The sequence below is a fragment of the Epinephelus lanceolatus genome, chromosome 23 (assembly GCF_041903045.1).
Source record: "Epinephelus lanceolatus isolate andai-2023 chromosome 23, ASM4190304v1, whole genome shotgun sequence".
NCBI lineage: Eukaryota > Metazoa > Chordata > Actinopteri > Perciformes > Serranidae > Epinephelus > Epinephelus lanceolatus.
This window is the reverse complement of record NC_135756.1, coordinates 33,959,981-33,986,500: the sequence shown is the minus strand read 5'-3', so window position 1 is coordinate 33,986,500 and position 26,520 is coordinate 33,959,981. Positions and strand designations below refer to the sequence as shown.

The window sequence follows — 26,520 nt, the reverse complement described above, 5'->3', positions numbered from 1 at the left end:
AACTGAATAAATACCACACACAGCAACACAAAACTGCTTTAAAGCAGTTTTGTGTTGCTATGTGTGTGCATCAACCATCCAGCCGTTACAACATGATTGAGCTAGCAATTGCTAGCTCAATCATGTTGTAACGGTGTACATGCTGATTCAGATGCTATCAGAGCCGATCCACGCATCACTATGGCTTAATAATCAACTCAGTCAATAAAAACAACCTGTCCTGTGTTAGGAGTGTATGTCGCTGACAGAAAGAAAGAAAGAAAAAAAGAAAAAAAAAGATAGAAAAGCAGCGTACACCTCACATATTTATTTCTCACAGTTGAGCACACGTTTGGCTGGCATGCAGAAGCACCATCTGTGTGTCGAGGGTGCGAGCAGCAGCTTCAGCTGCTCAGGTAGAGAGGCTGTGTAGCCTGGTGTGTTTTTTCGCTGATTCGGTTCTGCAGGTTCTCTGCTGGTACACTGGAGACAGGGAGCAAGCAGTTTGTCTCACTCGGGATAGATTGTGCTTTTTTGGTTCATAGTTTTTGATTGACGTGCGATTTATTCGCGTTTAGAGGGAATTATTTTTACCAGCAATTACCAGATAACGGAAACGTGGGCACAGTTGTCTATATAAAATACACAGACTAACTAACTAACTAACTGATTGACTAACATAAACAATTGAAAATTGGCTTGCACTGTTAGCTCCGGTAAGGGAAAGCGGCTGACCGGAAGTCACGCACAGAAACACGGAAGTTGATCACTATTTACAAGAGATGGGGACTCGAGTCATTGTGACTTGGACTCGAGTCGACTCGAGCCGCTGTTTTGATGACTTGTGACTTGACTTGACAAAAAATAAAAGACTTGAGACTTGACTTGGACTTGGAAGTTAAAGACTTGGGACTTGACTTGAGACACGATGACTTGAGTGTTATTCACATCATGTTTTCAGTTTGAATATAAAATTAATAAATTAATTTAAAAAATAATGTCGATTACCCAGTAGGAGCGCAGGCTGAGGATGGCGTTGTCATGATTGGATCACTACCCTGTCAATCAGTCATGCCCTCTATACGTACCTTACGTGTTTATTGGAGAAACATGCCCTCTTATATCAGATAGGCATCAACATGTCAGCAGGAGGGGTACCGAGAGTCATCGTCTTCGGCTTTTGGAATTACCATTATTACGGCAAAAGACGAACAGCACAGTGCAAGGCATGCGGCATAAACACCTCGGACAGCCAGGCGACAACTTCAAACTTTGTTCGTCATTTGAAGAGCCATTCTCCCCAGTAAGCGCTTGTCAATTAGCTAATATTATCTGGTTAGTCGGTAGTTAGATAACGTTAGCTTGATACGATATGGGGGTGGGGGGGGGGGTGGGTCGGTTTGGTGGAACTTGTTTTTTAATTTATTTGCTAACATTAACCCCAGAAAACGTGAGCGAACATTTCGACCTGTTCATCACAAGGCCGGCTGTATGTTTTATGAATGAGCAACACAGGGTTAAATGAGCTAAATGGGTGATTTTGGCCGCTGCCTTGGTTAGTGTGTGTGTGTGTGTGTGTGTGCACGCGCGCGCGAACGCATGGGGGTCATCCCTGCAAAGTAAACATTGCAGCGATGAAGTCAATGTTTACTGACAGTTACTTAAATCTTGTCTTTTCACTTTATTAAGATCAGATTCTGACAATAATAAGGTGACTTGACTTGGACTTGACCTATTACAGGACTTGACTTGACTTGACTTGACATAACCTGTGACTTGACTTGACTTGACTTGCCCAAGAAAAAATGACTTGGGACTTACTTGAGACTTGAAGGTTAAGACTTGAGACTTACTTGAGACTTGCACATGTGTGACTTGGTCCCATCTCTGCTATTTACTTCCGTGTTTGAAAATAAGGTGGATACTCTGTGAATCTGGAGTGACACCATGGTTACTTTACCTAATAAACTTTGTTGCCATGGTAGCGACTTATCAACAGATGGCAGCCACCTGTCAATCCATTCAGCCACGCCCTTAATCATTTTAATGAAATATAAAGTTTTATAAAAGCTCACCTCCAGCACAGTTGTTCTGAACAGGGAAATGAGCAATAGTGACCAAAACTGTTTGTTGTACCTGGCTGTAATCATGTTTATTTCTGCTGTAAAGTTGGGCATTTTAACGTGGGGGTCTATGGGGATTGACTCGCTATTAGGGCCAGCCTTAGGTGACCATTAGAGGAACTGCAGTTTTTGGCACTTTGATGTTTCATTTTTCAGCCCTTGAGGTTGTCGCTTGGTCAAGACTTGGCATTGAGGCATGAGAAAACATTCTCAGCAAAAGATTCATCATGTAGCTGTTGTAAAGTTTGGCGCTTGTTGGTCTGTAGAATAAGGTTAAACTAAGTGGTGAGTTAGGGATGGATGGAGAGAAGTGGTGTTAGGACAACACTCACAAACACAGTGACAGTGAGAAGGGCGCTGCCGGCTAGTCTCTGTCACATCTCTAATCCGCCTTATTGTCAGAGTCAGATATACTCTGCCTTCCAGCGCTGTCTTCCTCCCTTCCTTCCTCACTCCAGCCATCCCTTCCTCGCTGCTTCTGTCCCTTCTCCTTTTACTCATCCCTTTCCATCTTTTTTCATTCTTCAACCACCTCATTATGTCATCACCCATAATAATTCCACTTACTCTCTGCATCTTGTCTCTTGTTTACTTTATAAAATGTGTCTTTTGCATCCTCTGTCCTCTTTATTACTCTCTGTCTCTCTTATGTCTCTCACCCTCTCTCTGCATTCCTGCTGTGAGAATCTGCTGATTATGGCAGGCTGATGCTTGTGTGTGCTGGCCCATGATTAAACATCATAGTCTGTATGTGATTGTGGGAATTGAATGGCATGTGTCTGCAGTGGTTTCGAGTCATGATAAATAATAAAATTGAGGAAATGTCTCTTTGTATCATATAAAACAACTTGTTCCCTCTCTGTGTCTCCCTAACTCGGCGCCCTGCTGTGCTGAGTGGGCCGGCCGAGGCAAACTCTCACATGCTTGCCATGTACCACCACGGGCTATGTGTGCGTCGAAGCACATTTAGCCCCTATGCACATGCCTGTTTGTGTCCACAAGCGCCGCCGTATCGATTGAGTTATAACTGTCAGATTTGCCAAAGTGAGCACAGCTAATCCTACTGTGTGGGAAGGAAGAGGGGGATGTGAGGACGGATGGGCCTTTGCTTCTCAAACACGCCACTTTTACCTGTAGTTTTCGTTTGAAGCATGCCTTTTAATTTGGTCTCGTCTAGTCTCTTACTGTCTTGTGTTTCGATGCTTCATCATCATCATTCTTCACTGTTGTTGCAGTTCTAGGCATTCAAAGCTATATTTTTATATGTTTTCGATTGTTCAGTTCAATGTCAAGTAGCTTTGGTTAAGAGCTGCAGTTCACAGTGTAACTTCTGATCACCTGTGGCTGTTGCTAAGTTTATACACAGACTGTTAGAGTAACCTTTTGGAGCTGGAAATATCAGTAGTAGGAATGTATGATTACGTTGTGTTTGGATACAGCTGCCTGATAGCTGTTATCATTCAGAGTTGTTAGGTTGTTTGATATGGCAGGCTAGTCAAAGAAGATAATAAAATGGAAAACAGAAAAGCTCTAAAAAAAAAAAAAAACATCCTCAATGAACAGCCGGTTTTCATTCCCAGGTCATCAAATTTCAATTTTTTGTGTGTCTTTTTACTAATTTAAATGAAAATCCGGCAGCAATACGCCGAAACTGACAGCAACTAAAGAGAGGGGAAGTCTGCCTTAGGTGGGAAGGTCAAATAAATCTGGACTTTCACTAGGAGATCAAAGTTTGTGTCTCATGTGAAACTAAGTCACTGTTGTTTAAACGCAACTTTATTTAACTGACATACGTGCATCCCATATAAAACCAAAAGTCAGTGTTGTTTTAACACAACATTACTTAACTTGTATATTTTAGTCCCATATGAAACCAAAAGTCACAGTAGTTTTAACTTAATACTATGTATCTTAGGTACTTACATCCCATAAGAAACCAAAAGTCAATGATGTTATAACTTAACTTATAAAACTTAGGTTCTTGCTTCCTATATGAAACCAAAAATGAATGTTGTTTTAACCTAATGTTAAGTAACTTATGTGACCAAAAGTCAGTGCTGTTTTAAAGTAACGTTGCATAACTTACATACTTATGCCCCATATGAAACTAAAAGCGTTGTTTTTAAGTAACTTACGTACTTACATCCCATTAGAAACCAAAGGTCAATGTTATTCTAACAAATCTTACGTACAGTAACCTACGCACTTACGTCCCATACGAAACCATAAGACAATGTTTTGTTTATGTAAAGTTACATATCTTATCTACTTGCATCCCATTAGAACCCAAAAGTCTATGTTGTTTTAACACATTACGCAACTTGCATACTTTAGTCCCATATGAAACCAAAAGTCACCGTTGTTTTAACTTAGGTACCTACGTCCCATAAGACACCAAAAGCTAGTGCTGTTATAACTTAACATTACATAACTTACGTACTTACATCCAATATGAAACCAAAAGTCAAAGTTGTTTTAACATAATGTTACAAATCTTATGTAATTACATCCCATTAGAAACCAAAGGTCAGTGTTATTCTAATACAATCTTATGTGACCTACAAACTTACATCCCATATAAAACCAAAAGACAATGTTGTTTAAACGTAACGTTATATAACTTATGTACTTGGGTCTCATATGAAACTAGAAGTCAGTGTTGTTTTAACGTAGTGTTTTATAATTACGTATGGTCATGACATCTCTCACAAATTTATGTCACGTTTTATGTAACCAATGTAGTTATTTTAACCCAAAACATGATCATTTTTCTAAACCTAGTCATATTTTTAATGCCCAAACCTCACCCCGACTGTTTCACAACATTTACCCACGTTACAATTTTTTTTCCAGCTGTGTCACATAGAGACGCTAAAGGGGGTGTGTCATTGGCTTGACCAAGTGTGTTTGACAACCTTGGAATGAGAATGGGTTGCAATAAACATACATGAATATTGGATTAATGTTACATTTAAAATTCCTAATAATAACCTGGGGCAGCATACATATGAGTCCAGTTTCATTTATTAAAGTTTGACAAGGCAGAAACCAGCAGAATAAAAACACTTTTTACATAATGAATCCTGAAATGTGTCAAACCCAACATTACTCAACATCCTGAGCATGTAGTTATGAGCATAAAACTGAAATACCCTAAATATTTGGTCAGTCATAGGTTAAACAAATTAAGAGCATGAGGAATAAATAGGTGATACGTAATTTATTCATATTACAATTTTAACAACAGATTTACAGTGAGAAGTGTCGGGCTTTAAAGGCCACCCTTTTCACCTGCATGAATGATTGGGCCTTAAAAGCCAGCTGCTGAGTGAGACAGGGATTGTGAAGCATTCTACAGCACCCACCCTGACCCGAGCACTGCATTCCACTGACACAGCAGGAAAAGCACAGAGAGGCAGCAAGGGAAACCTGGCTTCTGGCTGTGCTTCAGGAGCGAACAACAGAGGCTGAGTCGGCTTCTGAGGCAGCGCGGCAGGCGCTCTCACCTGCCAGATGATTTTGAAAAGGCTTCAGAGTCGACCTCAGTCAGAGCGAGTAAGTCCCAGGGGAGCAGCAGTCTCCCCTCTGGTCATTTTTAATTGAAACAGTTCCCCAGTGATGTTTCCTAATGAGGGGAGCAAAGAGGTCTAAGGATGTAAAGAGATAGATGTCAGGAACAGGAAATTTGAAAATAAAGCTGTGGGGAAAACAGATAAATTGGTATGAGTGCATTTGTGAATAAGCATCTATACTTGTGCTGCACGTCAAACACAGAAGGAAACATCACTTCACAAATGTGTGTGTGTGGCTTGAGTGTGTATGCGACCGCTGCGCTTCACTCTCCCAACCTGCCTCCCAGGGTGTTATTAGGGTCGTTAAGTCATGAGTAGTTAATTAAATCTAGCAGAGGTGATCACGGTTGGGTGTTTTCACTGCGTCAGTGCATGTAGTGATTAGCACGAGGCCCGTGTTGCACATTAAGATGGACCTTGTTACAGTAATCCTCTTTAATTCTTATTTCCCTTTTTTTTCTCACACTACAACAACAACCTCCTCCTCATCCGTCTCTTTGTGTGTGTGTGTGTGTGTGTGTGTGTGTGTGTGTCTGCATGTTAGCTGTATTTTTCTCTCCCTCCTGTCTCGATCTCATTTGAAAAGTTTTGATATTGGTGCCAATATCACACCTGAGTTTTAGCACTGATGCCAGAAATACACTTTTATTTAAGACCTTAGTTTGAGGTACAGTTGCAATCAAAATTATTCAACCCCCATTGCATATTATTGGCAAAATGTACAATTTTTCAGCTGTTTGCAATAAACAAAGTAGACAAGAACAGTTGAAATAGTTTAATAAAACTAATATTACCATGGTTTTTATCCAAATTCAACACAAAATGCTACTTTTAATCACTACTGCAGTCTCAAAATTATTCAACCTCCTGTCTCAAGCACACCTGATGCAACTAATCAAGGGCTTCATTAGTTCAGGTGTGCTTGAGACAGAACACATAAATACCTGGACTGGCTAGGGGTTTGTTGAGAATGACATTTGATTGCATGTTAGAAATATGGCTAAGTCAAAAGAATTATCCAAAAAGTTCAGAGAAGAAATCATTGCCTTGCACAAACAAGGAAAAGGATACAAAACAATAGCAAAAGCTCTGAATAGATACAGTTGGAAGCATAGTTCGCAAGTTCAAAGTTAAAGGAACAGTGACTACACTACCTGGACGTGGCAGAAAGAGGAAACTATCAGCAGCTGCCACCAGATTCCTGAGGAGGCAAGTGGTCAAAAACCCTCGAGTGACTGCAAAACACCTGCAGCAAGACTTGGTGGCAGCAGGCACTGAGGTTTCAGTTTGTACAATAAGGCACATACTAAACACGAAGGGCTCCATGCCCGGACTCCAAGACGTACACCACCACTGACCCAAAAGCACAAGAAAAGTCGGCTCCAATATGCTCAAAACCATATAAATAAGCCACAGAAGTTTTGGAATTCTGTTCTGTGGAGCGATGAAACAAAACTGGAACTTTTCGGGCCTATGGAACAGCGGTATGTCTGGAGGAAGAAGAATGAAGCATATGCTGAAAAGAACACCCTGCCTACAGTGAAGCATGGCGGTGGCTCAGTGATGCTCTGGGGCTGCTTTGCTGCCTCTGGCACTGGAAACCTGCAGCGTGTGGAGGGCACGATGGATTCAGTCAAGTATCAGGAAATCTTAGGTGAAAGCGTCATGCTGTCTGTGAGGAAGCTGAAGCTTGGGCGTCATTGGACCTTCCAAAAGGATAATGATCCAAAGCATACCTCAAAGTCCACCAAGGCTTGGTTTCAGAAGAAGAAATGGAAGATTCTAGAGTGGCCGTCACAGTCGCCTGACTTGAACCCCATAGAAAATTTCTGGTGGGATTTGAAGAAGGCGGTTGCAAAACGCACACCCAAGAATATTACTGAACTGGAGGCCATTGCCCATGAGGAATGGGCTAAGATTCCTCAGAAACGCTGTCTGAAGCTGGTGTCTGGCTATGCATCACGTTTGCAGCAGGTCATAACAGCAAAAGGGTGCTCTACTAAGTACTGAAGATGCTTGTCATGAAGGGGTTGAATAGTTTTGAGACTGCAGTAGTCATTAAAAGTAGCATTTTGTATTGAATTTGGATCAAAACCCTTGTAATATCAGTTTCATTGAACTACTTAAACAGTTCTTGTGTAATTTGTTTATTGCAAACAGCTGAGAAATTGTATATTTTGCCAATAAGCCTAATATGCAGTGGGGGTTAAATAAATTTGATTGCAACTGTACACCTAAAAGAAGTAATTTAAATTTTTATATAACCCACGTAATCATGAGCCAGTAATTTATGTATAACCCACGTGATCAGGAAGCAGCTTACTGTGCTGCCCCAAGAGGCCATTTAATGAATGAATAAAGGTTTAACTAATATCCAATGCCATCTACTTGAAAATGCCAAACGGCACAATCTTGCACTGAAAAATGAAGCAAACACAGAATCGCCAAAAACGTGGCCACTTGAAGCTGACTCCAAGAGCCAGTCAATCCCCATAGACACCCATGTTAAAAGGCCCTACTTTAACGTTTACAGCCTGGTACAAAAAACAGTTTCGGGTTTTTATAGCTAATTTCCCCTTGCTTGACAACTGTTTGGGGGGTGAATTTTTATATATCTCACCCATTTAGGTGTTATTTAGGCTTAAAATTGTGTATAATTAAGGGCAGGGCCACTTTAATTGACACATAGATGGTGTCTGTTAACAAGTCCATAGATTGAACAGGTCCATAGACTGAATCTGCACTTGTAGGCTTTTGCTCAAAGTCCCTGTAACATCCGACACCGTAGCACTACTTTTTGTGCAATATGAGCAAAAGAATTAAGATTATCTAATCCAGTAAAAAAAAAAATTGCTTGCAGGATTCTTGCAGGGTTTAAACACAACACACACACACACACACACACACACACACACAAAACACTTCAAGAATCAATACAGCATCACAAAACATATCATCAGGATACTCAAGTGTATATATTTCTTACACTTTAATTCTTATATCCATGTATAAATACAGCACCATGACATGCAGCAAAGGGCTGAAAATTAAAATACATTTTTTTATATACATTTGTCAGCTTTATTTAAAGATTTACATCCTCACTGGGAACTAATGGGCTTGTAGTAAAGAGCCGCAGACAATTGCACAGTCAGAATGTATTGACAGGTGGACTAACACATTATTGGTTTGGCTTTTTATGGGTTTTCTTGGAAAAAAAAACCCTGCATTATTCTGTAAATGTTAGGGTGTTGTAGACAACCGTAGTAGACAACCGTAGTAACCCCAGTATTACAGGGTAATAGGCAAAGCTGTAGCTATCACTATTTCATTGTGTTTTTAGTTCATGAAAGTTAATTGTAACATTTTGTCGCCAAAAAAATCTTGTTCAATGTTGTACTAAAAGACCCTCTGAGGAGTCGGATGTTAAGTTTTTCCACTGAGTACATTTTGTCTTAATGTTTTTAAGTCCTTTTTGCTAGCAAAAATTGCCATCAGCATTATCACAGTTAACCGCAGCTGTAAATGCAATGTGCTATCCAAACTAGCTGCTAAAGTTAGGGTTAACTCTAAATATAGTCTCTCCTGGCTCTGAAAATCCAAGGTGGCAATAGCTAAAACGTCAGTCTTAAGGCCATAAAAAGGAGTCCACAGACCAATGAGTGTTGTCACAGCAGCTACATTCATTATTATACAGTCTATGGCAGGGGACAGCAACCTTTGCTATCAAAAGAGCTAATTTTGACAAATAAGAAGAAGAAGAAGAAGAAGAAGAATGATAATAATGATAAAAAGCTGTCAGAAGCAGCAAAACATAATTGAGCCTTACAAGCATCCTATCAGCCTATCAACATCACTAGTGGGTCTAAATGAGCATCATGAAATACCTATGTTTTAACACAAGGTGGCTACTTTGCAGTTATCCTACTATTAAATCCTACTATTAAATGGAGAAACCTCTGTCCCTTCGTCCGTCCGTCTGTCCCGTCTGTCTGTCATCATCCGTTTTCCTCCTCACTGCTTTGACATACTTCTCTGACTTGCACATAGGCTTTCATCTTGGTCATGTGCAGACAGCCACGACGCCATTTTTGCATTTTTACCACATCTCTACTGTTTATATTCGTGTTTTTGTCCACTACCCATTCATACTGTGAGCACCATTAGCAGCACGAGCTGCGCATGCGCGCTGGGACCACAGTTTGGCTGGGAAGCCTTTATCTCCAACACTTGCAGATTGACGCGCGTGCCTCCGTGCCATCAGCCAAAACTATGCTCCATGTATTTTGCCATAAAGCATGTTTCTAAATACAGTGTGCATTGTTTGTCTTACATTAATATTTATTACACAGTGCATTTACAGTGCTCTGATTTTGCATCTCCTCTAATATACTGTTTCTGATTTCTTATTCATCTATACATAACACATCCCGGGTATGGACTACTTTATGATTATTTTGTAATTTAACTTTGCAGCATTGGCGCTGAAAGCAAACAAATCTGGAATTATCTTTATATTCCTCTAGAACTTTCCTTTTTTGAATTTAGAATCCATAGCTAGCTCAGCTAGGAAGACTCAAAACTGGCCACCACTAGTAAGGTTTGGCAAAATTCTGAGGAAAAGGTGCCAGGCTGATGACATATAACACATATTTTGGTTGTTGAAAGGTTAGAAGGTTTATATTTTTTATTCTGTTTATAAATTACACATTTTTACAACAGGAGAATTTAAGACTTTCATTTGGCCTACAACAATTTATACGATTTTATTTCTCAAAGCTACAGGAATCTTCTAGAGAGAGGCTAAAGAACTGCATATGGCTCCAGAGCTGCAGGTTGCCTAACAGTGGTCTGCGACTGAAGTAGCCATCCAAATGTGGATCTCGGGTCCATTCTTAGAGGACCACAAGTGATGTCAAATTGGAAAAAAAAAAAAAAAAAAAAGGAGACCACTTTATTTTTAAGCACCGTGATATTCAGGCTCAGAGTGTTTACTTTATTTTATTTTTTTCAGTTGCCTACAGTAGAGTGAGTGACTAATGTCTTGACAGAGACAGCAAATTAGTTCGACAAGATGGCCAAATGCAAGTATGAATCTGACTGTAATAAACTGTGTGGACTGGTCTATGGAAATTACAGGATGCCACGGATACATTTAAATAGTTATTCCAAGTGTACTGGCCTGTAGTTTGAACCCAGTCCTTCCCCTGTCTCTAAACTCTGCTTCTCTCTTCCCTGCTGGACCTCAGAATACCTTTACTGTTGATGTGGTTTTTAAAAATTCCCTCTCAAACACAGAAGGCAGCCTCTCAGAGAGCAGGCTGCTCTCCTGGCAGCAGGTCGTTCCCCCACTAACGAGGAGAGTGAGGGGGAGAACTGAAGAGGAAGAGCAAGAGAGAGATGGAGTAATGTGTCAAGAGGAGACCGAGAGGGAAGGAGGAGGAGAGGACAGAGAGATGTGATGAGGGGGAGAGATGAAGAAGAGAGAGAATGAGGGGAAACTGAGAGGAGAGAGAGGCAGGCATGGGTGCTTGGCAGCCCTCGGCATTCAATGATTCATGGACTTACTCCAGTGATATCAGTGGGCCTCCGTTAGTAAGACACACAAATACACACGCAGTGATACATGCAAGCTCAGAAACTTAAGCAAAGAGCTGTGCATTGCCCTGTTTGTGTTAAATCCTTAACTGCATTTTAGATTAAGTGTAAAGTTTGACTTTTTCTCATGTCCTAAAGAGAGGTGAAGCTGTAACTCTCAGTGTGTGGGGTGGGTGTGTGTGTGTGTGTGAAATGAAAGTAATGGTTTGAACGCTGTTGTTTTTCTCCCACAGTGTTGCCTGAAGATGTGCCGAGGGATTGAGTACTCTAACACAAACATCTGTTTTCTCCTTTTTTTAAAACCCATAACAAATACCAGCCCAGCACATTAACAGAATCTTTAATATTCTCCACGCCTCGCCCGCTTCTCCTCCTCTACGTTAACACAAATCACTTGTACCATTGTAATCCCTTACCTGATAAAAACATCATATTCTGAAGCAGGGATATTATCCGTGGAATTACATTCAGTTAGTCTCGGGTTTGCTCAGCAAACACAGGAATGGGTCTCTCATGGAGGGAAGCTACGGTCAATTCCTTGCAAGAGATAATCTCTTTTTAGCAACTGTGATGGAGACGCCTACAGTCGGCATGGAGACGTTTTCCTGGCACGCTGGACACCAAGAGGAGGTTTGCTGCAAAATGAGATATAAACCATTTGACAAAGAGCGGCGCCTTCTCTTACAGAATGATTGATGTCACCAAATTAAAGCAGCTGTGCTACTTTATAAAGGATACTGTAATCCTCGGCTGACACAATGATAGACTGGATCATCACTGTTTTAGGTATACTGCATGACAAACTGGAGGGGTTTTTTTTCTTTCCAAAATCGGATACACAGCCTCCAAAGAGATTAAAAAGAAAGTTTATAATTTGAAAGTGTATTTTTAGAAGTTTTGACAGGAACTCAAAAGCAACATTGATCAGTCACAGATTGCTTGTGCATGCGTTAAGCGACTATATCGGTGGTTATGACTGTTTTATCCCATTGACTACGGATATCGTTTTCTTTACATTATTGCCAACCATATTCCAAAGATTATCATCAACTTTTAGATTGATTCCTAAACACTGTGTGTTTAAGAATGCTCAGACACTCAGTGCAACAACCTTCTGAGTTTAACCAAGTTTTCATTACTACATAACAGCTTCAGTGTTTTCCTCTTCTAGGTTTAATTTTCTGACAACTAAAATTTTCTCTCACACATGTGGGATGGCGGCACATCATTAAATGCACCATCTCAGAGTAAACAGTCCCTAGTTGTACTGAACTGCAGTACAATGCAAAGGTCACATAACTTTGAACAACGTGGTCATGAAGTTGGAGTTTTTGTGTTGATTTGACTTTATCATAATTTGTGTATATTGTGCTGCTGTTTAAAGCAGGATTTATACTTGTTTGTCACCTCTTTGCAAAACCTACGCTGTACCCTATGCACGTGGCCTATGCTATTGTGAGCGTTTATACTTGTGCAGTGGTCTTCTTGTGCCACTCTGCAGTTACACCTCCAAAACACTAGTCAGCGGTGGGATTTCAGTGAAGTGCTGTGAAGTTGAGCTGATAAAGTTTAATCAATTGAGCTTTGTGACATGGCGCGTTATAGGTCCCACCCACTTTGAATTTAAACCCCACCCACTTTCAGTCCAAACTCCAGATACAGATAATTTAGGTGGTTAAACAGATACAGATAATGGTGTATTCGCTCATCCCTTTTGTTACTATAGGTAAAACTAAACAGCACTGATCAAATATAAACTAAGATTCTATTACTGCCTATTTCTCACGTCAAATGTTTTTAAAAACATGTTTTAGCTTACTGTGTAATTGTAAAACAATTAATTGTAATCATTGTAATTATTCCAAACAGACATGTTCGCATTACTCACTCACCAGCGGGAGCGTTCATCGGTCTGGTGTGGTGCAGTGCATTCTGTAGCTGTAGGTATTCTCGCTCTTGAGCAAAAGTGTCTTTTTTCTCTTTTTTCTCTGGTGATGTAGCACCAATATCAGAAGTATTTGCATCTTTCTACTGCATAGACAGACCAGTTTTGTTAAGAGGCCATCTTTCCAGCAGTGAAGTACTTCTTAAAGTTTAGGCAAATCTTAACAGGAAAAGCTTGTGGTCAAAGTCAAGGTCAGGGAAAGGTCCCGAGCATATAGTTAAAACAAACCAGTGTTGACTGGTGGAGAAAGAATGCAAGTAAAGGGTTTGAAAGAAAAGAGATCAATCTAAATACTGACTATACTTTGGAAAATAGTAGTGAAAAATGTATACTGAACATGATTTGTAGTTAATAAAACATGCAAAACTACATTATCGTCCTTTATGCTGACTTGAACTGCTCTATCTATCCATCTAAGCATCTCCCTTGTTCTCTCCATCTTCATGAATGTTTCTCTTTGCTTCTCTATGACTCTGTTATGTTATCTATTATATATACTGTATATATAAATATATATAAATATGAATCACCGTCCATTGGTCGTTAACGAAGGAAATCCGTCTCCTCTCATCCTTTGCTCTCTTCATCCCTCCATTCACACTGTGAAAATCGGGAGCATCAACCACACCGCCGAGCTCATTTCATTTTAATTGAGACGTCCATGTGAAGATGGAGATGAATATTACATTCCACAGGCCCTATTAATATGCTAAGGCCAGTCTAAATGTTTTAATATTCGCAGTGTAAATTATTGAAATTGTGTTCATGGGCAGCATCAGATCATTCGTCAGAAATGTTTAGTCTCTGATGTTCAGGATGTGATGGAATTTTAATGCATGGACTCTGAAATAGGACGTGATTTCCCATGATGCACTGGCACATGTGCTTGACCAGCCCTCCCTGAGCAGGTGACCTGGAGTCACCATTTTTAGCTTTCTTAATTAGAGAGAAGGACAAGGAGACAGTGAGTGTGTGACAGGTATTTCTTCCTATCTTCAGGCCTGTCTTTCTGTCTCCCCATCTGTCTGTGAAGTCCCCAAGCATGTCAGAAACACACACGCACACACACACGCTCCGGAAATTATTCTAAAAAATCCTCATCTGATGTCCCACTGAGCACAGACACGTCGGGCAGCGGCCACAGCGATAAAGTTGGCGTTTCGAGTGACTGCACTCGGCAATTTAAAAAAAAGCCGTTTGCACGGTGGTGGCGGACGTCGTCGCCTACGGTTGCGTACACACACACTCATACACGTGCTGCGTCTTGGAGAAGAAGATGGATCGGAGTACAGATTGTAAGTGACATGTTAATTTCTTCTCCGTCACTCACGGCCGAGGCGTCTGTTATCAAAGTAAAGGGACACGAGCCCCAGCCATCAAGGCTCTCCTCTTCTTCTCTTCTTTTCTCATTTCTCCCCTTTTCTTCCATCTTCTTCCTGTCGTGGAGTGTTCCAGGGCTGACTGTGATCAAGGAGATGTTTAATGTAGCTTTCTGCTGCCCCCCCAGTGATCATTTTGATTCCTCCCCTCATCCCCCACTAGATGACTGCTCTTCATAAGCCCCCTGGCAGCTTTTCATGTTGAAGGTCATACCACATGGTTAGACACTAAAAGGTAGCAGACTGACAGTTTTGTTTGCGTGGGATGCAGTGTGAGGTCAGCTGGAGTTATGATCTTTGCTCTCCGTCTTGTGTTCCTTATGTTTTTTTTCCACCATGATATGCTGTGATGTCCTGTTAGGAAAAGGAGCACAGATTCAGAAATGGGGTTTTAAGGCAACAGAAGACAGCCTAGAAAGAGGCCAGGTATTTACTGCTGGTGCCAAAAAGCTAAATATACATCCATTATCTGTAACTGCCTATCCTATGGGGGGTCCCAGCTGACACTGGTCACCAGACAACCACAGGGTTGACACATAGGCTGCATTCGACAAGGCTCTCCTCAAAGTTGTAGCCTACATAATACCTGGCAGAGGTGTGGACTAGAGTCACATAACTTAGACACACAAACAAGTCAAAAATGCCATTCCTCAACTTGACTAAATCAAAAAAGTCTTGCAACTCGACTTTAACAACAATGACAGTTGGACTTGAGCCATTTGGCTCAGTATTCTTACCATCCCTCAAGCCCAAAGAATATAAAGTATGTTAAGTTTGTCAGTGTCATGTACAACATTGAAGTATTCTATTTACTATTTTACAGCGTTTACATTTACATTATTCGACAAGCAAAGACAAGACAGGAACTTACAGAACTCATTTTGTTGTGGTACTGGTTAATAATGTTACATGCTATAAAAGTGCAATGTCAGCACTGCTCTTTTCTGATTAAGTTCAGTTGCACTTTTTTTTAAAAATGGCATTACATTTGCATTGCACATTATGAGTCTTGAGTTAGTGCTTATCAGTCTTGACTTGGGATCTGACAAGAAATTTGCCTGTCTTGACTTGGAACATGACTCTGGACTTCAGTGCAAAGACTTGTGACTTACTTGTGACTAGTAAAATAATTATGTTGTCCCACCTCTGGTACCTGGTACTGTTTTTTGGTACCACCTCGGTCCAAATGAGCAGAGCTGACCTTCGAAGGTGGAATGAAAACACTGCAGGCCACTGACTTGTCAATAAGAATTGAACTTACGCAAAACAGGACATCCTGCACAAACAAAATAAAGAGAACAAAAACGAGATAAGGACCTGGTACCAAAAGAGAGTTGAGTAGAGTCAAGTGGAACCATGCAGTGGAAATGAGGCTTTAGAGACACCCATCCACTCGTGCTCACATGCACACCTATGGTCAATTTAGATTTCATAACCTGCATGTCTTTGGACTGTAGGGAGGAGCCAGAAGATCTGGATAAAACCCACACTGACACAGGGAGAAAAGTTGCACACGCTAATTTAGACCAGTGATACTTAACTTGCGGCCCACGGGCCAAATCTGGAGGTTCCAGAGCTTAATAATCCAGAGCTGAAAAGTGCCAGTGGAGGATTTCCTGGACCCCCCTACAGAGGTCTGTGCTGATTATTTATATGTTAATTATCTTTATTTATTAGCTGGCCCCAGGCCTTCTGTCATTTTGCAAAAGTGGCCCCCGGGGTTAGCAAGCTGAGTATCCCTGTATTAGACCCTTGTCAAAAACTGTTCGGTTGATTCAACAGTGTAGTTGAGTTCGACATTGTCAACTTCTTCAAAGTGCACAAGCCATACAATTTTCCAAATTATTAATGGTTCACCCCTCACATGGATTACATTGCCCTAATCAACATCCAGGTTCAGCATAAAGTATTTAAACATTTTGGAGCATCACATCTTTGCTGTGTGTTTGTTCAATGGTCCGTTTAATGTCAGTGTTAGACTGTGATTTAAATGTCTGTATATAGTGTACATTAAATGAATAAAGCTCTTTATGCTGTACAGCTGGGGACCATTTTTATGCCTCCATGCTGAGGATAGCTGTGGCTGTTCTTGGGTTGCCCGTCCGTCCATTTGTTCCATTCTTGTAAACACAATGGCCTCTAGTTTCGCAGACGGGCGAGACGGTAGGTACTGGGTGTGGCCAGGCGGATTTTGCAAGTTTGGCGCACCGTGCGCACTGGCGCAGCTACTCGTCTGTCCCACCTCCGTCCCTTCTACCTGCGCAAGTCGGAAAGAGGGAGGAGAGAAGGCGTGGAGTGGGTTTTACACACATCACACCAATCAAATGAGCCCCTCTCCTCGTCCTTAAATGCGTCATGCAAAGGCGTAATGAGAGTTTACTCAATTCGCCATGGCAGAAGAGAGCAGCAGCGTCAGATGGCCAAACTTCTCCCAGGAGGAAACTGATGTTTTGGTCTGGGAGGTCCAAGCTCGCAGTGTCCGAATATACGGAACTGCGAGCAGACCTCCACAGGCTGATGATGCAAAGGTAGCCTGGGAGGAGGTCACCACAATTGTAAATCAATGTTGCGTTTCTCTTGTGCACACGCGCTCTCTCTTTCTCTCTCGCAGTCTCACTCTGTTTCTTTTCTTTTGACTTTTCTAAGATGACAGATGCTGAATATATACTCCCTATCTGATGCTGTGGCTGTTTGTGGTTGGCTGAGAGGGATGTGAACTCATTAGTTTGCAGCTGTGTTAATCAAATTAGGTTGGGTTTCCATTACGCGTGCCAAACGGTGCCAATCCCCTTTGATCTGACATCAGATGTGAGGGGACAGTCGATACAGAGATACATTTATGTGCTGATTGCAGATAGTTGCATTAAATAGTGGTTTTTGTGGGTATTTATTGGATCGTTAATGTACCTGATATTCTGGAAACCTGCCTGTGAGGTTTTGGTGATGTGTGCGCACTGTCCGCCGGTCAGCCAAACTTCGGCTTACACTGGCTGTGCTCCGCCTGCGCTGACAGTAGAACTGGTTTCAGCTGGCGAGCTTTTAGCGCACCTTTGGCGAAGCCTTTTTGCACGAAACTGTCACTGCGCCAAGCTGGATCTGTTGACACCTCCCCCTGCTGTGCCGCCACACCCATCTCAGTGCACCTCGGTCTGCCAAACTACTAAACTGAGCGCACCTCGGGTTGCGCTGCTCGAAACTAGCTCTGCACGGGGTTCACCACCCTGCGCCACCCTGCACTGCGCCGGGAACCTAGAGCTCAGAGATACATTTATGTGCTGATTACAGATAGTTGCATTGAACAGAGTTTTTTGTGGCTATTTATTGCATTGTTAATGTGCCTGACATTCTGGAAACCTGCCTGTGAGGTTTTTGTGACGTGTGCGCACTGTCCGCCGGTCAGCCAAACTTCCACTTATACCAGCTGTGCTCCGCCTGTGCTGACAGTAGACCTGGTTTCAGCTGGCGAGCTTTTAGCACACCTTCGGCGAAGCCTTTTGGCAGGAAACTGTCACTGCGCCAAGCTAGATCTGTCGACACCTCCCTCTGCTGCGCCACCACACCCATCTCACCTTGGTCTGCCAAACAACCAAACTGAGCGCGCCTCGGGTTGCGCTGCTCGAAACTAGCTCTGCGCGGGGTTCGCCACCCTGTGCCGTGCCGGGAAACTAGAGGCCAATATCTCAAAAACCCCTTGAGGAAATTTAAAAAATTGACACAAGTGACCACTTGGACTTGAGGATGAACTGACTAGATTTTAGGGGTCATAGGTCAGCGTTCAAGGTCATTGTGACCTCATCTGTCTCATTCTTGTGAATGCACTATTTGATTGATTTGCTTTGATTTTTTACTTTGTGTCATGCACACTTACATGTGCCCAGCCCTCATGGGTTTACAAGACACCATTACAATGATGTTGCAGTTATTTCACTACTCAGTATCTCAAGAAGGCCTTAAGGGATTTTTTTTCTTCAAATTCTGCACAAATGTTTCCCCAGACTCAAGGATGAACTGATTAGATTTTAGTGGGAAAAGGTCAGAAGTCAAGGTCAGCATGACCTTGCATCTGTCTCGTTCTTGTGAATGCAACCTCTCAAGAACATCTTGAGAGAATTTCCAAAATTTGAGTCAAGGATGACTTGATAAGAATTTGGTCAAAGGTCAAGGTCACAATGACCTTGTCCGTCGCATTCTTGTAACCGTGGTATCTCTAGAACACCAGGAGGAAATATCCTCAAATTTGGCACAAATGTCCACTTGGACTCAAGAATGAACTGATTACAATTTGGTGGTCAAAGGTTAAAGGTCAAGGTTAGTGTTACCTCACAAAGCATATTTTGGGTCATAATTCAATAATTGTTACACTTATAATGCCAAAATTTTGTACAAATGTCTAATATGATAGAATGATAAAGTGATGACATTTTATATCAAAAATTTCAAAGGTCAGCTTCACTGTGACATCATAATGTTCTGCAAAAACAGTGTTTATGGCCATTACTCAATGCCATATCTCAGAATTTGGTCAGATACTGAATTGGTGACTCTAATCTTGGGTGTCCACCCAGAAACTGTGCTGATTATACAGATCTTCTGTGCTGCTGGGGAGAAGATGTGTGTGAAGCATCAGTGTTTCCACAGACATGGATGTAAACTTCAACTGCAACTTGAAGGGTTTGTGAATTAATTGAAGGAATTAAAGAGGGAAGCTGAGTTTGCACAATCCAACAAGTCCACCACCTGTGGAAAATTTTGCAAAGGAGCAAAATGACACAAGCGACAGCCATTCCACTTTTCTATATTGTGACGTAATAAATGACATGGTGGGGCACATTAATCAGAGTATGTATGGCTGCACGTAAATGGGGATATTAGTAGAATATTCATTTTTATTATCCATGTAAACTGTTAAGTAGGAATATAGTCTTTTTTAGTATAAGGGCAAAAAATGAAATATTTGTGCATGTAAACGTCATTGCACTGTAGTTATCAATGTTGCAGGATGTGTGATATGATTTGATCTCTGGTTATGTGTTTTCATTGTGGCTGCTGTTACACATGTGAGGAGAATGTGAAAAGTTCATATGTTACTCGCAAATCCTATCAATCATCATGGGCGACATTATTAATGTAAAGGTTAACAGCCAGGATAAAAGACAGAGTGAAGTGTTTGCCTTGATTTAAAAGATTCATAATACACATCCCACATGATGCTGTCTATACCTCTGACAAGTGTAGTAACCAAACTGTCTGTTTTTCTTTCTTCTTTTCTGTGTGTGTGTGTGTGTGTGTGTGTGCGCGTGTGTGTGTGTGTGTGTGTGTGTGTGTGTGTGTGTGTGTGTGTGTGTGTGTGTGTGTGCGTGCGCGCAGGCAGCCCTGGTACTATGGCTGGGGCTTCAACCTGCCACGGGGTCAGGCTCTGCTGGACAAGTGGAACCAGATCCCCGACAACACAGACATCCTGGTCACACACTGCCCCCCACTGGGTAAGACATACATTACAGCACACACACACAGACGCACGCACACATACACACATGCACACACACACACACACACACACGCTCCAACATATATCAAAGGTGCACATACTGTATATATGTGTAGATCACTGAACTGTGAAAGGAAATTATAATGCAGTGATCATTTACTTCAGTCATGGCTGAACTCCAACTGAGAAAAACCGTTGTTTGTCATAAAATCAGATCATACTCTCTCTAAATATGAATACATAGGCCACTGCAACTCATGGAGAAAGAAAGAGAGATGGGGAAGCAGGTGGAGGTAGAGATAGTGTTACAGTAATATGGATAGTAATATCAAGGTAAATGCAAGGTAAATGCAAGATGCAAGACCGTAGTAATTTGATGGTTAAGTTCACATTCAAATGTCCACTTCTTATTTGCCCTACAGATATTGTATTCTTTAATAATAGCCTAATCTGATAATTGGTTTCCAGTAATTTACAATCCTATATTAAATTGTTTCTTTTCACCACTACAACCTTCCTGTAACTTCCATCTGTGCTGGTTCACACCCGGTCTTGACCTCAGTTAATCCAGCAGAACACATAATTAACCTCTGTTACTGTAACATGTCTTCTACTATGATTTGCAAGATCCTCCCTTAAATGCATATGCAACGAGAATGAATATGCACCTGAACAAATGAAACACAATCTGAGACTCCTGCCTGCTGCATCTGTGTGATTAATACACCGCATGTGTTCGGGGCAGAATGCGTCACATCTGTGCCTGAAAAACATGCCCAAAAGCTGCAGTAAATCTGGCCCTCAGCTCCCTTTATTTATTTATTTAGTCACATGCGCATATATTGAGTCTGTAAATACTGGCATTAACCTGTAAAGTGCCCACAATGTTTTGTATTTTTTTAGTAAATAGTAAATAGTAAATAAGTAATAAGTATGCTCATCCTAAATACAAGCAACGATAACCAAATTTTATTTCAAACCGATATTATACCAATATTTACCGTAACAATTAAAATTCAATGAAAATAAAAATAAACATTGTACAGTATTTATTGTTGCTTTCATAAAATGTAGCCTGTTTCAAAATTAAAACCCCCTCTACTGAAAATTGGTAAGAGGTTTATTTTACTTTACTTTAGCACCTTTCTAGTCATAGTCAAAGCGCTTTTTACACTACGAGTCACATTCACCCATTCACACACACATTCATACACTGGTGGCCGAGGCTACCATACAAGGTGCCACCTTCTACTCAGTTTTTAACACACTCACACACCGGTGGAAGCATCAATTTGGGGTTCAGCATCTTGCTCAAGGATAGTGACATGCAGATTGGAGGAGCTGGAGATTGAACCGCTGACCTTTCTGATCGGTGGATGACCTGTTCTACCTCTGAGCCACAGCCTTCGCAGTGTAGTTGCTCCAGTTATAGCTTTACCTACTTATCCTCCATGGCTGCAGAAGACTCATCTTTGATGTGGTGTATTTCCTAGAGCTTTACACTGTTGTGCTGTGGTAGTCAATGTTTCAGGAGGTTTGAGGGTGTGTTTTTGGCAGTGTAAAGAGTCTTAGTACCACTACCTGGAGCAACATTGTTGTCATCTTCCCTCGGGAGGGAAAATGTAATGGGAGTAATGGGAATAGGAATATATTCACCATCTTTCAAACTAGCTTGCTGCTTACTGATGTGCATGCACGATAATCACGAAAATAATCCACTGACGTGGTTGATTGTTGAATTTCAAATCCGTAGGAGGCTGACAACAAAACTAAGATTGTAATGACATATTTGTTTTGGGGGTAACTGTAGTAGTATTACTGAAATTAAATTAGAAAGTTACTGCCCAACACTGCTAACTCTTCTACCCAAGAGGTTGCTAGCATCAGTGAAGGATCCACCTGTGACAAAGAGGATGAAAATGCATATGTAGCCCCCATCACTGACAAAGTCTATATGTATGCCTTAACGTGAGTAAAGCAAATACGGGGAGGACCCATTTAGCAGCCGTTTTCAAGGGCCCAGGAGTTTCTGTAGGTGGGCCTGGGGATGACAGGGAGATGATGACAAGCTAAGGTTCCCAGCTGGACTTTAACTGGTGAAATTGTTGTTACCATGTTCCAGAGGACTTGACGTCAGTGGTCCTGGAAGTATGTGAATAAACACGTACATATTCATACCACAGGTACCTGTGCACATCTCTCTACAGCTTTTACACACCACGAGCACGCTCTCTGTGAATGCTTTATTTTCCTTCTCGAATGAAAGAGAGCAGAGGAAGTGGTGCTGATGAATCACTGTCGTATTGAGTGGATGAATAAAGGGTGAAGGTAATCAAAGCTGTGACTCACAGTCCAGTCAGCTCATCCTGCTTGGCCTGAAAACACACTTTATCTTTAGAGGAGATCATTAGCTCTCTTACTGATCACCTTTCAGCCTCCATGCACTTTTCGTCCACACAAACACAGCAAGAGTTTGAACAAACACAGACGCCGGCTCACAAGCTAACTGACATCCTGTACGCATGTCTCTGTCTCACACAAAGAAACACATGCAGACGCTTGTACACACACACACCCACACACACACACACACACACACACACACACACACACACACACACACACTCCTCTCCCTCTCTCTCTCTCTCTCTCTCTCTCTCTCTGTCTGACTCTCACTCTAACACACACACTTTCACACCTCATCTCCCGCTGCAGCTGTGGTGCTCAGACGAGTGTGTGTGATTGATTTCTGTGCCTGCGTCTCGGCTGCGAACACGGCCGTTTATTTTCCATTCAGCTTAGCGAAGTGTCTCCAGCTATCTGCTCGTAAGCCACCGGCATATGGAGCAGCTACAGCAGGCTACTAATGCATGAGACACACACACACACACACACACACACACACACACACACACACACACTCAGAGCAAGACTGGAGGGAATGGCATGAGAAAGAAAGAAGCATAAAGAAAAAAGGGGATGGAGGACAAAAGTGTGGACGATTAAGTGGATTCTTTAAAGTGCAAGAGGTCAAGAAAAGACATCCTTTTTTGAAATATTTTTTAAAAGAGTGAGAAAAGAATGATGGCCAAGAAGGTGACGGAAAACGGAGTGTGAACGAGACGTTGTTTCGCACTGCAGCAAAAGCTCCCGTCTTTTATGAGGCGCGATAAAGCGGCAGATCGGGAGCTAGAGAGGAAAAATATGGCCTCTTTATCTGGCTGTGAGGAACAAGTTAACAGCAGAGAGAGAGAAAGAAAGTGAGACAAAAAGAGGAAAACAGGCGCAGTGCCCAAAGCAGCAGCTGCTTTGAAACAAGCGGCACATTAGAGCAAAATACCCCGAGACACAAAGAGCCCTCGTAACTTCTCACTTCACTTCCACTGTCTCCCAAGGCTTGTAAAGAATACACTTACAGTTTTAAGGCATTTTATACCTAAACTGATACTAAAAGTGTGTTTTTTACAGGTAGATACATTTAGAGGACAAAGGAGTCAGTCTGTATTACTTTACCGGAATGACTGATTCACTGCCAGCTGAGAACATGGAAGTTTTTATGTCTGTGTTGAGTGTGAGAGGGTCCATTAACTTTGCCTTGAGTGAGATTTTTAGCACTTTGTTTGGTAGTAAAAAATAAATAAAAATGTATAAAGAATTTTAAAATCATCCCAAGATGGTCTTTTCTTTTGCCCTGCTGAGGACTTGCTGAAAGCTACCAAGCCATGAGACTTGCTATTTCTCACTTGTCACAGTTCAACACCTGCAAGCATATGGCCACAAACCTTTGTATGTAAAGTTTTGGACTGGGGCTAGGCAGCTAATTCAGACTTGTTGAACTACTGTTCAGAATTGGAAAAATTTGACCTGTAATGATCCATCCATATTGAAACTACAGTGATTTAGGGCTGTGACTCGAGTTGCAAAAATGTTGGAGTAAGGACTTGACTTTAACTCATCTCCATTAAGACTTTGCTTACATGAAAATTAAAGACTTGACTTGAGGCTTAAGGGCAAACAGCTGATGAAGTATGTACCTTTCACTAAAATAGAGACACTTCTCTTGGGTTTTGCTCCTAAAATCATTAACCTTGACTTGGACTTGTCCTTAAAAAAATGACACTTGGCTTGCCCCTAAAATTATGAGACATGGTTTGGACTTACTGACTTGAGACTTGGCCTGGGCTCTTAAAGACCGGACACTGACTTGCCTCTTAAATCATGAGCTTTAAGTTGGACATGCCCTAAAGAGTAGAGACTTGACTTGCCCCTAAATTTCTGAGACTTGAGTTGGACTTGCTCTCAAAAACTAGAAACTTGACACTTCCCTAAAATCACAAAATTTAAGTTGGACTTATCCTTAAAGACTTGAGACATGATTGAGACTTGAAACAATTTTCTGGTGTTTTATTAAAAATTAGAAGATAAAAAAAATAAAACAAACAATAACTTGTTAAATTTGTCCAGACCCGTTTCTTTCCTCACTTGGTAATTTGTTCTTTGTTCACTTTACTTCTCTCCTTTCCTTGTGTTTACTTTCTTATTCCTGTCTGAGCAGAGCGACAGAAGGCAGGGAAGATGGAGGCACGAGCTCCTCACTCATTTTATTTCTCCGACTTGATGCTTTTATTGACTCAGCATCAGCAGCATCCCTCCTCACAGAGCAGCCACTAAATCATATACACTCCATGCTTCATCCTTGTCACACACACTGTGAAGTCTGCATCTGTGTGTGGCTGTGATTGATCTTTATTTTCTATGGCTGCTTTCTAAGAGTCTTTTTTTTTTGTGCTGCGATGTGCAGTTTGCCATTAGACAAGAAGTCTGAAATGGAGAGCTGCGTTCTAAAATGTGATGGATTGTCTTTTGAAGGGAGATGAAATTTATAACCTTGGAGACACATTCAGCCACGGAAATGCAGAAAATCAACCCAACTATCATCACACACAGTTAAATGAAATACTGAAATGATCCGCATAGGATCATTACTGCCAGTTTATATCAAAACATAAGGGTTAAACGGGACATTGTTTTGTTTCCATTAAATAACAGCCAAATATGACTGATAAAAAATAGATTTAGAAACTATATAATTCATTCAAATAAACACAAGAAGTTTGTGCTCTAGAGAAAGGATCAACACTCAGTGAATAACCTCCTAAGCCCTATAATAAGCTATTATGGCAAGCCTTAACTACAGTATACAGACCAGTGAGCAGTGATAACTAACATGTCATTGGGGCCATCAGATGGGAACCTAAAAAAGAAACACAACATGCTTTCCAAAATAATGGACCATAGTTTGAATAAATTAGTTTTTTTTTTTTGTACATTTTAGGGGATTAATGTAAACAGTTTTATTATAAATTTGAATGGCAAAGGTGTGGACTGGAGTCACATGACTTGACAAAATCAAAAAAAGACTTGCAACTTGACTTGCACTTTTACACCAATGACTTGTGATTTCACTTGGACTTTTCATATTTCCCCCAAGCCCAAAGATTGTAAAGAATGTCATGGTCAGAGATGCTGTATACAACATCAAAGAATTCTATTTACTTATTTACAAAATTGATATTTACATTATACAAGAAGACAGGATAGATTTTACTGTATGAGTGTGCAAGGTCAGCACAACTTCTTTTTTTAATTAAGTTTGGTTGTACTTGTTTTAACAAACTTGATAACAAATAAATACAAATTTTAAAAAGCAATCTTTTTTTTACATTTCAAATGTTTTTTAAATTGTTCTTAAATTGACATTACATTGCTGAAGAGTACATAATGACTTTTTTAGGACTTGAAAATCAAATGTTTAGGACTTTTAACATGACTCAGGACTTGCCCGTCTTGACTCTGGATTTGACTCAGAACTAGTTAGGCCTGACGTCGGACTTGACTTGGAACTTACCCATCTTAGATTGAGACTTTATTTGGGACTTTTCTGTTTTGACTTGGAACTTGACACGTGACTTGCTTATTTTGATTTGGGACTTGACTTGGGACTTGACACGTGACTTGCTTATTTTGATTTGGGACTTGACTTGGGACTTGACACGCGACCTGCTTATTTTGATTTGAGACTTGACTGGAGACTTGCTTGTCTTGACTCGGGACCTTATTGCCTGTCTCGACTTGGAACTTGACTCAGCACTTGCCAGTCTTGACTTGGAACTTGATTCAGAAGTTGCTTGTCTAACTCGAGACTTGACTCAGGACTTGCCTGTCTTGACTCGGGACCTGCCTGCCTTGACTTGGGACTTGCCTGTTTTGATTTGGGACTTGACTCTGGACTTGCCTGTCTTAACCTGGGAATTGACTCGGCACTTGCTAGTCTTGACTTGGGACTTGACCCAGAACTTACCTTTCTTGACTTGGGATTTGACTCAGGACTTGTCAGTCTTGACTTGGGACTTGACTCGGGACTTGCTTGTCTTGA

General features: G+C 41.2%; 1 protein-coding gene across 1 annotated transcript in view; it reads left to right on the top strand.

Moving 5' to 3' along the window:
- Positions 1–26,520, top strand: part of mpped1 (metallophosphoesterase domain containing 1) — a 150,189-nt gene that overhangs the window by 114,733 nt on the left and 8,936 nt on the right. The window contains exon 5 of the mRNA XM_033615274.2: positions 19,964–20,079. Within this exon, the coding sequence (XP_033471165.1) occupies positions 19,964–20,079 (116 nt within the window). The remainder of the gene's footprint in view (positions 1–19,963; positions 20,080–26,520) is intronic.